This window comes from Podarcis raffonei, chromosome 10 (genome assembly GCF_027172205.1).
Source record: "Podarcis raffonei isolate rPodRaf1 chromosome 10, rPodRaf1.pri, whole genome shotgun sequence".
Lineage (NCBI taxonomy): Eukaryota > Metazoa > Chordata > Lepidosauria > Squamata > Lacertidae > Podarcis > Podarcis raffonei.
This window is the reverse complement of record NC_070611.1, coordinates 53,632,655-53,647,956: the sequence shown is the minus strand read 5'-3', so window position 1 is coordinate 53,647,956 and position 15,302 is coordinate 53,632,655. Positions and strand designations below refer to the sequence as shown.

General features: G+C 43.5%; 1 protein-coding gene across 2 annotated transcripts in view; it reads left to right on the top strand.

The window, feature by feature from the left end:
* The first annotated feature begins 2,316 nt into the window (after positions 1–2,316).
* TBXAS1 (thromboxane A synthase 1) overlaps positions 2,317–15,302 on the top strand; it is a 214,335-nt gene continuing 201,349 nt past the window's right edge. The window contains exons 1-2 of one of the 2 annotated variants that reach the window (XM_053404995.1): positions 2,317–2,520; positions 13,159–13,353. In XM_053404995.1, the coding sequence (XP_053260970.1) occupies positions 13,250–13,353 (104 nt within the window). In that variant the 5' untranslated portion in view covers positions 2,317–2,520; positions 13,159–13,249. The remainder of the gene's footprint in view (positions 2,521–13,158; positions 13,354–15,302) is intronic. The other variant, XM_053404996.1, reaches the window with a different exon arrangement.

Sequence of the window (15,302 nt, the reverse complement as noted above, 5' to 3'; positions counted from 1 at the left end):
CACCCCTTTCATCTTTTACACTAGTAAATCAGTGATCATTGCTGAGATGACTGTAGTAACACCATTGTAGGGGGCAGGGGACCTTTAAATACAATCATAGGTGGCACTGACATCCTGGCATCGATAAGCTGGTTAGCACAAACAACAAAGGCCCTGCCTTCGGGCTTACAATCTATAAAGACAGGACACACACACACAGAAAGTGGATGGGGTGGGAGGAGAAAACAAGCAAACTTAGGTATATATTAACATAAAACATTTTTTTTAACTTATGCCAACCAATGTTTATGGGAAGCCTGACAGCCAAGACAATATTAGTAAAAACACTGGAACAATGTATGTGCGAAGAGGCTCATATCCCGCTTAATGAATACATTGTGCAGCAGCAACCTTTTTCACGGGGCTTCTGATTCTGGAGGTCCATTCAGAGTGTTATTCTTATTGATGCTACTTCGGGAGAAATTTAACATTGTGGCTGCAGATCCAGCTTTCCAGCACATTCTGGGAACTGCCTGAGCTTGCCATGTGCTGCTGCTGGACCTGGCTTTGCTAAATATCTAGTAGGCCTTGAGAAAAGCTTTGCGTAGTAACTCATTATTCTCCTGAGTACATATAAAGGAGCAATATATTAATCACAAAAATCAGATTAAACAGAAAGGGAGGGGCATTAACCACCAGTATCAAATAACTGGAAGATGAAATATCTAATTATGCAGTTATGTCTAAATTGACTGATTATACTAGCACAGAAGACGGGAGACAAAACCAAACTATATTCCCATTTGGATGGAAACCTTACCTTGAGTATTGGCAGAATAAGGTGCCAAGCTCTAATGACAAGCAGAGCAATCCTATGTTGGATGGGGGGGGGGGAGTGATGTGGCACAGCCTTGCGTTGGCCAGGCAGGTGAGGGGCCAACATCTGGCATGAGGGAGGAAGGCACAGTATACAGAGTTGGACCATTGATCCACCAAGCTCTGTATTTCTTACACTGACTGGCAGCATCACTCATTGTTTTTTGGGGGGGCAGGGTCTTTCAGGGTCTCTCATCTACCTGGAGATGCTGGGGATGGAGCCTGGGACCTTTTGCAGGAAAAGCGTGGGCTCTGCCGCTGAGCTACAGTTCTTGTCTTTCTCCGTTTTCTAAAAAGCCTACCAATACTGGGAATTAAACAGCTAGGTCCAATGCAGTGTAGTTGAGAGGTCTGGTCCTGGGGCATCCTGAAAGAGCAGAGGGGCTTGGGATAGAAGGGATCCTAAGGCACCTTTGCCCCATTTCAGGATCCAGTACAGTGGTACCTCTGGTTGCAAATGGGATCCATTCTGGAGCCCCCTTCACAACCTGAAAGGAACGCAACCCGCATCTGCGCACGCGTGGGTTGTGACTCGCCGCTTCTGTGCATATGCGTGATGTCATTTTGCGTGCCTGCGCATGCACTAGCGGTGAAACTCGGAAGTAACCCTTTCCGGTACTTCCGGGTCGCCGCAGGACACAACCTGAAAAGACGTAACCTGAAGCAAACGTAACAAGAGGTATGACTGTACAAGCTGCTGCTGGTGCAGATGCTGCCCATGGTAGATCCATGCCTGCAAATTTTTCAACAGGCACAGTCAGGGATTTTGTGGTGCACATATCCCCCTACTCCAAATCAAGTTCCTTTCCACTAGTGGAGGGGAACCTGTGCCCCACCCTAACCCCTTCCAGCTAGCAGATCTGGGAGTGAGGATGCACTCACAACTTGTTTTCATTCTTATATTAGAAAAGCATTTCTTTCTTTTCTGATTTAAGACCTCCGGGAGACCAAGGTTCAAATCCTACAAAGCTACAAAGCTCACTGGGTGACTGTGGGCCAGCCACTGTTTCTCAACCTAGCCTACATCACAGGGTTGTTGTGAGGGAAGAGAACCATCTCAGCCACCTTGAGCTCCTTGGAGGAAATGATATAAATGGGTAAACTAAAATAGTTAAAATTAGTTTCATAACAATAAAACAGAAATTAAAAATAAATTTATCTTTTTAGAAATGTAGAAAGATCCTGAAAGTGAATTGCACCATTGCCAAAGCAGAGTATTGCAAATATAAGCCAGTCTTTATTAAACGCCAAAACAATGGATATATCTTTTCTTACTGTAAAAGAACACGTGAAACAGACCGACAATCTCCCTTATTCATCCAAGGATGGATTTTTGCATTTACATTTCTCCCCACCCACCCGCCTAGCAAAAGTCCTCTAGGCACAGCGCAGAAAATAGAACTACATCTCCCACAATCCATTGTGCCCCGTGGTGGCGGAAGAACAGAATGCTGGGAATAGTAGTTCCAGCGTTTCCTTGCTCCTGGGTTCTTCAAGTTAGGATTTCGAAACACCTGTACCTCATCTGAGGAAGTCCACCCCCCCAAAATAAATACCAGCCCATAGCCTTCGCCCCGCCTTCAAAGCATGCAACTAATGCCTTTCCTACTTGAAAGTCAGCCAGCCAGAAGAAACTTGTGGGCAAAGCATGTTCCAACTGTAAAGGTAAGGAGCTTTTAGCGTTTCTGTTGAATGAATCGTACATTGGAGAGAGCGGCTGCTGCCTTAGAACCTGAGCTCATTCAATTGGTTATAAAGTTAATGATATTTTAAGGGAGCGGGGTGGTTGAATGCCTGTTTCCTTATATAAACACGTGGAAGAGGTTCTCTAGAGATTCAGCATTCCTAGGAACTGGGGGAGTATCTGTGTTCTCCCCGCAATTTCTAAATGAATCAAGAAACCTCATTTGCGATTGCAGCCTTTCGACCCCGAGAATGAATGAAGCTGGCTTCTGGCTGCAGCTGCACGGTATAGTTTTTGTTATGCCTCTAAAATTGCTTTTGCTCCCCTTGCGGTTCATTTGCTGGGCTTCCAAATGAGGAAACTGAGGACACGTGTGTGGTACCTGTGTTCCTTCCTAGCTGGCTGTTGTATTAGTGTCGTTTTAAGAGCAGCATAATGGGAGGTATTTGGAAAAGGGGCTGAGAAAGGTGCTGTTCTGATCCACGGGGTTTAATGTGACCTTGTGCACACACACCCTGGTGTCTGTGTGTGTGTGTGTGTGGGGGGGCTTCTTAAGTTAATTATGGGGGCAGTGAGGAGCAGTGAGAAATCTTTTCCAGTCCACCTTCTGAGGGTGGGGTGGGGGCACATGCCAGTTGTGAGCAGGGTTAAAGGCAAAAGTAGCTAGGGTAATAAATTTTAATTTTTGTCTTTGTACTGTAGGCTAGTTTCTACATGTTTGCACATATCTCTCTGTCCTGCATCCAGGTAAGCAAAAAGCGCTATTAGTTTGTGGCAACATTCCAGCCAGGCAAAAATACTTGAGCTGGGCTTGTGATGGGTGTGGTCTGGGGGGAGGCTGTGGGCCTGAAAGAGCAGCTTGAGGGGCAGCCTTTGAGGGATGAACTAGGACCTCAATACCTGGGTCCAAGTCTTCACTCATCCATGCATCTTAGGAAGGACAACCTTGGGAGAAGGGCAGCCTCGGGTCATTTGCTGTCTCTCAGACAAGATGACAGTGCAATTTTTATGGAATTGCGTCAGGCAAAAATATCTATTTTTTAATTAATGCTCTTGTTTTCTGGAGGAGTGGTGTTGGTACAAGGGTGGGCTCCTGCCAAGCATCACTCGACTTTTCTCAGGCCATTTTTGGCGCTGTGGTGGCTTCCATGCCAGGGTGATAACAAGAAAAGAGAAGCTCACAGGGGTGAGCTGGTGGTCATGAGGTTAAAGGTCTGCTTGCAGGGAAGATGAAACCGGAAGTTCAGAAGGTCTGCTTCTGGCCTTTAGTTCCTCCTCTGCTTGCATCTCAAGTTGCCTTTCAGCGGAAAGCAGTTCCCTGTCCCCCCGGATGACTGTAAATGTGGCCAGGCCAGCCTCCGCTTGCCGGAATGGAAGAGTCTTTGCTCACTTGTAGAGGTTGTGCTTTGCATCTCCAGGCAGAGCTAGGAAAGATCCCTATCTGAAACCTTGGAGACCCATGGCCAATCAGTGTAAACAATACTGAGCTTAGATGAACTACCAAGGCAGCTCTCTGTTACCTGCATGGGCTGATGGAGGATCAGGTAGGCTATGACGTGTCATGGATCTTAACTCTTAAGCACTTCCTCCAGGATCAAAAAAATTAGCTGCCTGCACAGGCCTGTCTGAGACCAGCTGATCGTTTAGGTTTGTGTCACAGGTATGTTTCCAAACCAAACACACAAATGAAAGGAAGCCAAGAAGCTGCCTTAGTCCAAACGGAGCCATTTGTCAGTTCAGTATTGCCTTGGTTTGACTGGCAGCTTCTTTTCAGGATTTTTGGCAGGAGCATTTGTTAGCAAATTCACTTCAATGGTGCACTGAATTCACATTGCTTTAGAGCAGGGTCCCTCAAGCTTAGAGGGTCTGCAGTTGGTTTTGGACCACAACTCCCATCCTCCCTAGCTAGCATGACCAGTGGTCAGGGATGATGAGAACTGTAGTCCAAAACCAGATGGAGATCCAAGTTGGGGAACCCTGCTTTAGAGCATCTTTCCTAGCATAATGCCCTCCACATGTTTTGGACTAGGACTCCCATCAGTCTCAAGCAACATGGCTGTGCCAGCTGGGGCTGATGGGAGTTGAAGTTCTAAACATCTGAAGGGTGCTAGGTTGGGGAAGGCTGTTTTGCAGTAAGGCTGACTCTGGCCAGTTGACCTACAGGACACAAGTGCTGAGTTTAATACATAAATGAGGAAAAGTACCAGCTGCAGCAACATAGCAAGCATTGTCTTGAGGTCAGAGAGCGAGACACGTTTTTAACCGATGACAGAGAATAATGTGGGATCACTTTTGCTTGTTTGGCAGAAAGCAATCTATGAGATCTGAAACCAAAGCAGCAATGCTTAAAAGAATTGGTGTGGTGCTTATAGTAAAAAATGTGTCTAATAGATTTGACTGCTCTGATAACTTAATTGTTTTTGGTATTAAAACACCAGAGGGCTATTAAATAATATTTGTGTGAGAAGTTGGCAAAACCAGCCTAAAGTGCCTCAGATATCCTAAAGTATTAGTTCTAAGGTGGCAGCAGCAGTAGCATAATAAAAGTAAAAATAAAAATAGTAGAATCACAGAACTGTAGAGTTGGGAGGGAAAACCAAGGGCCATCTAGTCGAACCCCCCCCCCCCCCCCGCAGTGCAGGAATTACAGTTATACCTCGGGTTACAGCCGCTTCAGGTTGCGTTTTTTCAGGTTGCGGACTGCCGAAACCCAGAAGTACCAGACCGGGTTACTTCTGGGTTTCTGCGGTCACACATGTGTAGAAGTGCTGAATCTCAACCCACGTGTGTGCAGACACGGGTTGCAAACGTGCATCCCGCATGGATCACATTCGCAACCCAAGTGTCCACGGTACAGCTAAATAATATGTGAAACATTTGCATTTTCAAACATAAACATATGCTAGTTTGATCCATGTGAGAAAGAAAGAACGAACAGAAAAGAAAAAGACATACATTGGATGCTAGGCCATTTCTTTGCTGAAATACCCCCATTTATACACACAACCTACCTGTGCACCCAGCGTGTTTTCCTTGCTTAGCAGGATCTGACAAGGGAGCAGGAGGGCTCTGGCATGCTCAGGGGGTTCCTGACTTTGCATGATTTTGCCTTTGCATGCAGACCCCCGGAAGTGAACTTTCACATAAGTGGCGGACCCAGCTGTAATGGCAAAAAGAGGACCAAGTGAAGTCCAAGTGCACTTTGGTGCTTGAAGAGAACTCTGGCATGCTGCATTATGATTAAGGTGCCGTGCCATAGTACTCCCCTGCAGTGTGGTTGCATGTGGAAATCTTCTTGTTAAAAGTTATTCTACATATACCAGAACAGGGTTTCACCAGGCTTTTTGGAGTGGCGTGCACATTTGCATCATAACTCTCCTTCTAGGAGGGCTAGAGACTGACTGCTTTTTTTATGAAAGCTTAGAGGCTGGTACACCAATGAAGGCCTTCATGGATCACCAGTACCAGCAGTTAGAATTCTGGACACTATCAGTTCAGGTGCAGGCGAAGAGGGTTGATATTTTCTGAATGCATTTCCTGCATGTGATAAAACTAGCCCTTCAGGGAGACTGGCACGATAAACCTCTCTTCTAGAGTACCAAGACAGAAATATATATGAGAAAATTAAAGAATAGGACCCAAACTATGGTGGTTAGAATTGGAGGGGAGGAAAGCCCAAATTCAGATCCCTACGTGGCCATGATGATTTCTGGGTGCCCTTGGGCTGATCACTTGCTCTTAGCCTAAACTACCTCAAAGGGCTGTTGTAAGGATAAAATGGGATGGGATGAATCCTGCATGATGCCTCGAGAAAGAGGTGATATAAATGCAATAATTACATTCTAGACACCGTGTGTCAAGTGTAGCTTTCTGAGTCTACAGAGGTCACCATTTCCATGATACCCCGATGTGTTCAGACTTGGTGCTCCAAGTTTTATGGAGGTAGTAAACCTGCTGATTCACTTTGTCCTCGCTGCCACACCTTTAAATGGACAAAGGCGAACCTACCCTAAATTCTGTGCGTCAGATGCTGATCTCAGTGGCATTTTTTTTCTAGTGGAGTCTGCTGGGTTTTGGAATGCAACTGGGGACAGTGACATTTACCGTATACCTGTGAAATAAATGCAGGGTTTCTTCTTTTAAGTCAGTACCCTGGGTAATATCTCCTGCACCTGGTGACTGGGTAATGTATTTGTCATTACTCCCTGCAGCTTCATTCATGTATGGAACACCCTCCCCGCCCCTTGAAAGGGAACATATGGGGGACAAAACCATATTGCCAGCCAGAGTTTGTCCACACTTGCTCTTTTGTTGACTGCAGGGGATTCTCATGGTATACACTTTCGGCCCTGATCATACCCTGCGAGGTGTGATGGAAACTGTAAATGTTTTATTAGCGAAGAACTCCATTGCAATTTAATATATGAAACATAAAGAGTGCAGCAGCTAGAGTGATGGGGCCTAACTACTTGTTACATTAATTGTGTGGCTTGTGGGAGTTAAATCTTTTAATCTGAGGTGTATGGGGGTGGATTTTCACCGTGACTGCAGTGAAGGGAGGTTTGACTCCTCCTTTTCTAGGGAGGGAACATGTGGAGAGGGGAAGGTCTGGGTACCCTCTCTTTTGTCTTTCTCCTGCCCGTTCCCCAAATTATGCCTGGAGCCAGGGGGCTGAAACCTCTTCCCTCCGCAACACTCACACAGAACTCAGACAACCCAGCTTCAGTCTGATTTATTTATTCGAGGCAACCCCAAAATGGCATCTTGAATTCCCCCAGCCACCGCCAATTACAGCAGCTGAGGCTGGGAGGGGAGGCTCTGGCTTGTCTCCATGTCACATGTATGATGTCATGTGTGTAACCCCCCCCCCCCCATGGCACAAGCTGGCGCCTCAGGTCCCAGCTCAGTTAACGTCTTGTATTGGAGCCTGGCTGAAGAGAAACTTCTTCCTATTTTATGTCATTCATTGCTGGTGTACAATTAACTGGGGCGGTCTATATTTTGTTGAATGAAAAAAAAACCGTTTTCAAGCAGCAATTTTGAATAACAAAAAGTTGGTGGGCAAACATGCTTTTTAATTTTGTCTTGTTGAAGCCTTTGTTGTCAAGATCCGCTTTGACTGACAGTTTGGGGGGTATGCTGGAGAGTTGGCTTTTGCAACCCTGCCTTGAACTTTAGGGCATTTTACTGTAAAATGAATAGTTTAAAGTAAACATTTGTCCATGGATCCATGCTGGTAGCATGGGAAGAAGACTAACACAGAACTTCTGGCTTTCGGTTGATTGTATAGAAATAGATCATTATAATGCAAACTGTTTTGACATTTACTAGCGCACTGCTGTCTATTTGCCAAGATTGTTATTTCCAGCAACACAAAAACAAGATCTTACTTCTCCCTCTGCCCTGCTCTTTCTCTTTTGAGCCCTTTCCTTCCGCCTTTGAAACAGGCTGATAAGACTACATTCCTCTGGTGGAAAGGAAAATGTAAGACCTCTCTATGTTGGAAGTGTAGAAGCTGATATATGTCGTTCATGTATTGTAAATGCATGTGCTGGGAAAGTGAAGCGGAGTTTATGGCAACATCTTTTCTCCCAGGGCTGCTATAGTTAAAGGTGCGTTGGTGTTTTAGCTCCATTATAAACCTGTGTTCTCCAAGGTTTACAATCCTTTTTAAGCGTCGACGTGCTAGTCTTGATGTGTAATATGTTACGGGGGTTGGGTGGGCAATTCACATGCAGGCTTATTCCAATTGATGTCGAGGCAAAGGAGGCGAGTTGGTGCCAGTGTTGCTTTAACAGCGCGGCAGCCAGCGGTGTAATCTCAGCGCACACCTATTTTTCCAACAGATTTAATTGGAGTTATGGAGCTTATCTAGGGGAGCACATTGATGCAGCTATTCCTTTTTACTTTCAGTCCCCTTGTTCAAACTCTTTTGAGCCCAGCACATGAAGGTGGGTGCTGAATGGCTGTGTTTGGTGGGAAGCTTGTTTGCTTGAAATAAGTAAACAACTTTATTATTTTATTGCATGCAAACAGATCCCCCTGTGGATATGCGGGGGTACCGTCTCAGTATGAGGATTTTGCATCCTCAGAAATATGTTGACCAACAATGGCGTACGGTCACATTTTTCATAGGGGAACAGGTAAGGCCAGAGGTGCCAGCTTCTGAAGCCGATTAGGGAGGGAGGCACGATGTTTGTGCGCATGAGCATCGCATCAGCCTCCTTAAGCTGGGCAGAAGCTTCCCAAGCTTTGGGAAGGAGGTGCCAGGGGAACATTTAAGGTATACTAGTCTAGTCCCCCTAGTCCACTGACCATTTACTACTGTCTGCCAACCAGGCTTTAGTCATGGCTACCCGTGAATGAATGATTATTTCTTAATAATCTCTTAATAATTTCTTAATAATTTTATTATTGATACCTCTCCCATCCGGCTGGGTTTCCCCAGCCACACATCCATATCTTACTGCCTTTCCTCCAAGGCATGCATTGAACTGCCTTAGGGCCAAACTAGAAAACCCCTGGCTCTTTTGGTGCTGAAAGAAAATCCTACATTGGCTCCACTGAGCTCACCTCCACACCATACATTTAAAGCACTATTATACCACTTTTAACAGTCATGGCTTCCCCCCAAAGAATCCTGGGATCTGTAGTTTCCCCATCACAAAGCTACAGTTCCCAGGATTCTTTGCAAGAAGCCATGCACTTTAAAGGCGCTTTAACAGTGACCTAAGTGATTCCCCACACCCCACATCCCAACAAGTACTGGTTTGAGAACTCACATTCATATGTCTTTTCTGTCCTGCTTATGCATTAATCTGTTTATCCACAAGGATAAAAGCATGGTTTTTGAAGACCACCCCCCACAAAATACACATTGTACCCTGAGCTATTTGAATGCCTTCTGTCATTTTTTTAATGAAGATTTGTATTATTATTATTATTATTATTATTATTATTATTATTTTATTTTATATACAGCTTAATGCTGAAATAGGTTTCTAAGTGGCTTACAAAATATAAAAACCTCTTACGCAAAATAAAATGATCCCGTGGACACATAAAAATATAAACATTTATAATTTTAAACAACCAAAGGTAGTGTTAACATGAATGGCTCTGGATCATAAAATAACTACTTCTACATACTAAAAAAAAAAAGAGGGTTTACAAATTTGCATACACTTTTCACATGCTAATTTATATGTATAGAATATGTATATGTAATTTATATGTATATGTATAGAAGCAAATTTAGAAATACTTCATAGAATCATAGAGTTGGAAGGGACCACGAGGATCATCTAGTCCAAACCCTGCAATGCAGGAATATGAGGCTGCTCCATACAGGGATCAAACCCTCAACCTTGGCATTATCAGCACCACACTCTAACTAACTGAGCTATCCATCTTATTCCTACTAAAACACTCCATCTCACCATAGTGAAGAAGACTGTGACCTGGTGGCCTATGTGCTTGCTCAGTCTGGGACCCAGATGCTGACTCTTGAGAGCTCACGGCTCCTGCTCACCTTTCTTAGCAACCGTACATTGCTATGCAAGATCATAGGATGCTGCCATTGGTCCATCTAGCTCAGTGAATGTAAAGACTGAAGGAAAACTCCCTCCTTGCTGAGAGGGGTAGTCTGCTGTAATTTCCCTGTCTTTGAGTTTAATGCAGTTGCTTTCTGGACAGCAGTAAAGTGGCAGAGCATGTATTGATCCAGAGTGACTAGCATCTGGAAGCCGGTGCCATTATTAATACAATAAAGTAAGGGTGTCTCTCTGAACTACTATGCAGAGCTGGGGAACTGGATAACCCTTTTAGTAGTCTCTAGAGAATGCTGGGGTGGCATTCATTTTGTTACACAGCTCAGGGAGCATAACATGATTTGGTAATAGCAGGGCCAAGTCACCTTAGAATTAAACTTTGTTAGCAATTTTATTTTTACAGTAAGAGTAGAAAATGCCAGATATTAGAGAAGCCACAAATGTTAAATCAAAGCTGTTCCCTTGGGAGAAACTATATATTCTGTTCTTTTATAGTTCTGGGAATTCAGGCTGTTGAGTGCCCATTTCTCAGAGCTGCTTGAGGAAAACACAGACATCTAATTCTCAAGAAATATGGCCAAACTGCAAAAAAAGTTTGTGTTTGTGTGTTTCTTTTTAAAAAGCCATCATAACTAGACTTGGGCTTGTTCCAGAGGCTGGATATCTAGTATTATGTTCTAGCTTTCAAGCAACCAGTGACAACTAGTTTTGCTGAAACTATGTGCTATGTTGGAAGAAGGTTATTGGTGAATTCGTACGGTGACTAGATGTCTCTCCTCAGATCTGGAATGGGTTGCAAGTATTACTGCAACTAGTTTGTCTTGGTGCATGGCTGCTGAAGTCTACATGCATGAGCAGTGTCCTGTCAGAGGAGGGAGAAACTGGAAAAGTCATCTGCTATAGGCTCCCTCTGTGGATAAAATGCCTTAGGGTGCTTCTAGACTGTCTGTTTTTTTGGGTGCGATTCAGTCATAAGCAGGCAAATAGAAGTGGCACACTGAAAGCTGATTTGGTGCTCTTGCAAAACAAACCCACTTCTCCCCTTGTCTCATCAGATTTCTTGCCAGAAGCAAAGTGATGGGGAAATGCAGTGGAAAGTGGGATAATATATACTTGAATGCCACTGTGGATGTGGGGTAAGCAGAATTGAGGCTGTAGAATGTGGTGGTGGTGGGGTTGCTCAGCCCTGTGGAAAAATCATATTCCCACTCCCCATAGCTGCTGCTTTTCCCTGAGAGAGAATCTTCTGTTGGCACTTAGGGAAGCTTTCCTGTCAAGACGGGTAGCAGTTTGGAGAAGATTGGAGTGAATTTTATCATGACTGTAGCAGCGGAGGGGAAAGGGTTAAGCCTCCTTCCCATGTGCCACAGTCCTGATTCTGCTCACCTATGCAGCTGCTATTTACATTTCTAAATGGAAATTAAGTTGCTTTCCGACAACGAACAACACTTATAGATTGGCCCTTGTATTGATTTTAAATAGTGTTTAAATAATGTTTTTCTGCAGCCCTTCATTTTTAGGAGATAGATAGATAGGGTAGATATCTATCTATCTTAGAGTGAAGTGCTGGAAAACATCAGAACAAAAATCCATCAAACCCCCAAATTTACAGTACATTACAAAAATAAGGACGCCTCAAACTCAAACAACTATCCACAGTACAGCACCATAAACAAGTCAGTAAAAACCATCACTCAGAATAGCTGAGTAATAAAAGATAAGCAAATGGTTTTGGTGAACAGGTAGGTCTTTCAAAGGAATCAGGAAGGTGTTGCAATGAAGAGGGGATTTCAGCTGGCTGTTACTTTCATTCACCCTGGTTGTAAGATAACTTGGTTCCCCTCCTGCCTGAGGGGGGATAGAGATCAAAGGCGGCCACAGTTGCAGACCTAACTAGAACATTTGGGAAAGTTTTATGGAGTTGGGAGTCAGGTGTGGCTCACAACCAGTCCTGATCTGTCTCTCTCACACTCACACATTCCTTCATACATTCAGGCTGGGTTTGATGGGAGCTATAGTCCAAAACATCCCAAGGGTATCAGGTTGGGGAAAGTCTGGTCTTCACCATCTGTGACTGAAAACTCAATGATTGGAGGGAGTGTCGCTTGGTGATAGAGCACAAACTTTGCAGGCCAAAAGTCCTAGGTCTTGTCTCCAGTGAAAAAAATCTTGGGGAAGGCATTGGGGGGGGCAGGACTTGGGTAGGGGGGCAGGACTTTTGCTGGGGGGGCAAAACAGACGTGATTGGTCAGTTAGTTAAGTATTCATATTGTTTTACTTGATCTGTGGGGGGCAGCTGCCCCCCTGCCCCCCCTTGGCTACACCCATGGGGGAGGGCCTTGCTGGCAGAGACCTTCTGCCAGTCAAAGTTGGCAGCACTGACTTTGATGGATCAAGTCTTATATTTATAAGAAGAACCTGCTGGATGAGGCCTAGTCTAGTCCAGCATCCTGTTCTCACAATGGCCAACCAAATGCCTATAGGCATTCTTCACTGGGCTCCCGATCGAATGCTAAGGATTGCATTGCCATGGAGACCGATTCTTCCTTTCCTTCCAGAGATGAACCTTGCTAACACATATTAGCAGTTCTGCGAAGAAGGAAACTTGCCCTCCCACTGCCTGACGGAGTCTTAATCTTTGAGTAGCACATTTCCAGAGCTGTCTGTCGAACATCGTTCCTATTAATCAGCAGAGCCATCCCCAAATCTTCATATTGTCTAGGATATTTTCTATTAAAAAGTGATAAAGAAGTTCCATCGATTTCTCACCTTCTGCCCTCCAGGCTTTTAAATCTATAGGTCATGAGAGGCGAGCTGGTTCTTATCTTTTATTCATCCCTTGCTGCAAAACCTGTGGGCTTGCTCTGATATCTCAGGCAGCAACTATGTAAATATTTATTGATGCTGCAGTCATTAAAGGGGGTGGGGGAAAAGGAGTTGCTTGGGCCTATTGATGCAGGAAACTCTCAATTCTGCATCTGTTAGGCAGCAAGAGCAGGAAAAGTTGGCGTTTTTGGTTTGGAGTTAGACTGCGTCAAACTGACGTTCTTGGTTCCTCTTTCATTGCAGATTACCATCTGTATAAGAGTTGGACGGCTCTTACCACCTAAACTGAGACTTCCCTTCTTTTTCCTGCTCTACCGGTCTACAGCTGCTGTCGATGAAAATGGGACTAATGGCTGTCTCTGGTCTCGGCTTTGTGGAAATGAATGGTACAGCACTGTCGGTGACCTTACTGGCAATTCTCTTGATCCTCTTGGGCTGGTAAGTGGTTACATTAAATGTTCAGTGGAAGTTTTGGTATGAATACATTTTTAGGCAGCGTGAGTTCAGTATTCAACGGTTTCTGGGTTAAAGTTGCAGCCCTGAAGACCAGTTTTGTTTGGGAGTTTGAACGGTCTTCAGTGGGACTTAGCACATGCATAAGTGAGCCAGAATTTTCCTTTCTTTGAAGATGGCAATTCCTACAGTAAATGTATGGTTGCAAGAATTAATTGACAAAATTGATTGATTCCTTGTTTTAAAAATTTACTGTTTCATTTTAACTGGGCTCCCCTTCTGTAATCCCCTGGTGTTGTACACCATCTGTATATCTGTTGAGTAAAGTTTCACTAAGAGCATTTCCATAAGGTGTTATGTGTTACTCACTGAGAGAAACTGTTAGTGTAATTAAATACCTTGATGTGCTGTAATATTGACATCAATTAATAGATGGATAACAAGAAGGCTGATCGATTTAAATGTTCAACTGGCTGACAACTCTAAAAAATGTATTGGAAACACACAATGTAGCTAACAGAGAACAAAGCTCCAAGTATTTGTTTAAATTGGTAATTAATACATCTTTTAATTAAAGGCTATAGATCGGTTCTTCTTCCCCTAAAGAATTTCCATAGAAGTTTATTATATTTTGTTTTGTTCCTGGATAACATTGTAATGAGCTCTTTAGTATGGATGTGTTTCAGGACTAGAATCCCCTTGGCAGTAAAAAGTTACCCAGGACAAACATTCCATAAGGTTGTATGGAAATAATATGCTGAAATAAAGGCAGACTCTTTGTAGATATAGCTATGGGGAGAAATTTGATTTGAGTTTGCATTTAAAGGTGAAATTGCCTAATTCATACTTTCTGAAATAATACCAGAACTGAAACACAGCAGTCCTTTGAAATTTGCCCTTTTCCAAATATAGCAATGCAGTTTTCCGGCCAAGTAACACGTATAAAAACGCATATGCTGGAGTAAAGTGTTCATACAAATGCACGCATTGGTGAATATAGCTTACAGAAATGCTTTACTTTAGGGGAAATTGCTTTGCAAAAATGTGTGTGTGTGTGTGTGTGTGTGTGTGTGTAGTCAAAATTGTATACATTTGGAGAAACACACCTTAAAATGCTGGTGAATTTTCTGAAGGGCTTTAAAAATAAAATAAAATCTCAAACTGATGTGGAAATGTGCAGAACTGAATTTAAGATTAAGAAAAACAAGAAACTGAAATTGACCGTTTTGCCCATTCCTATATATGGGCGTGATCATGGTGCTGCTATGTGCACTGTGTCAGACGCAGTAATCCTTGGTTTATCCTACACAATGTAGTCTCCTTTAATGAGTATATTCTAGTATGAGATGGTTCACCCTGTGGAAGTGTTTATCAAAGGCCTGGTTGCAAATTCAGGATCTGTGATCTGAATCGTCCCATGGACGAAATTGGATTGTGCCCATAGTAGTAAATTAAAAAATCACACACATCCCAGCTGCTATTTATCCTGTAGGCGAAAACATGCAGGTACCATAAGAATGTAAGGAGGAGAACCCTGGTTGGTCAGAGGAGCAGGCCTGTTTTTTCCACCATTTTGTTTTCCACCATGGCCAACCAGAAGACCACAAGCAAGACATGAACATAGATTATATATTGCCAGAATTGACTTCGCCAATGGCTGCTATGATTAGGCACTACTTCCAGTATCAAAGGAACTATACTTCTGTATACTGTTTGCTAGGGTTCATGAATGGAAGCGTGCTATTGCATTCATATCTTTTCATATCATATTGCATTCATGAAATTCAGCCAAGGGGATTTGAGGAAGTCACTTAATAATGTTACCAAGATTTAAACAGGATGTATGTATGTTTGTATGTATGTATGCGTGTATGTTTGTTTGTTTTGAATTTTTGAAAATTAATAAAAAAATGGAAAAAAATAATAATCTGGGC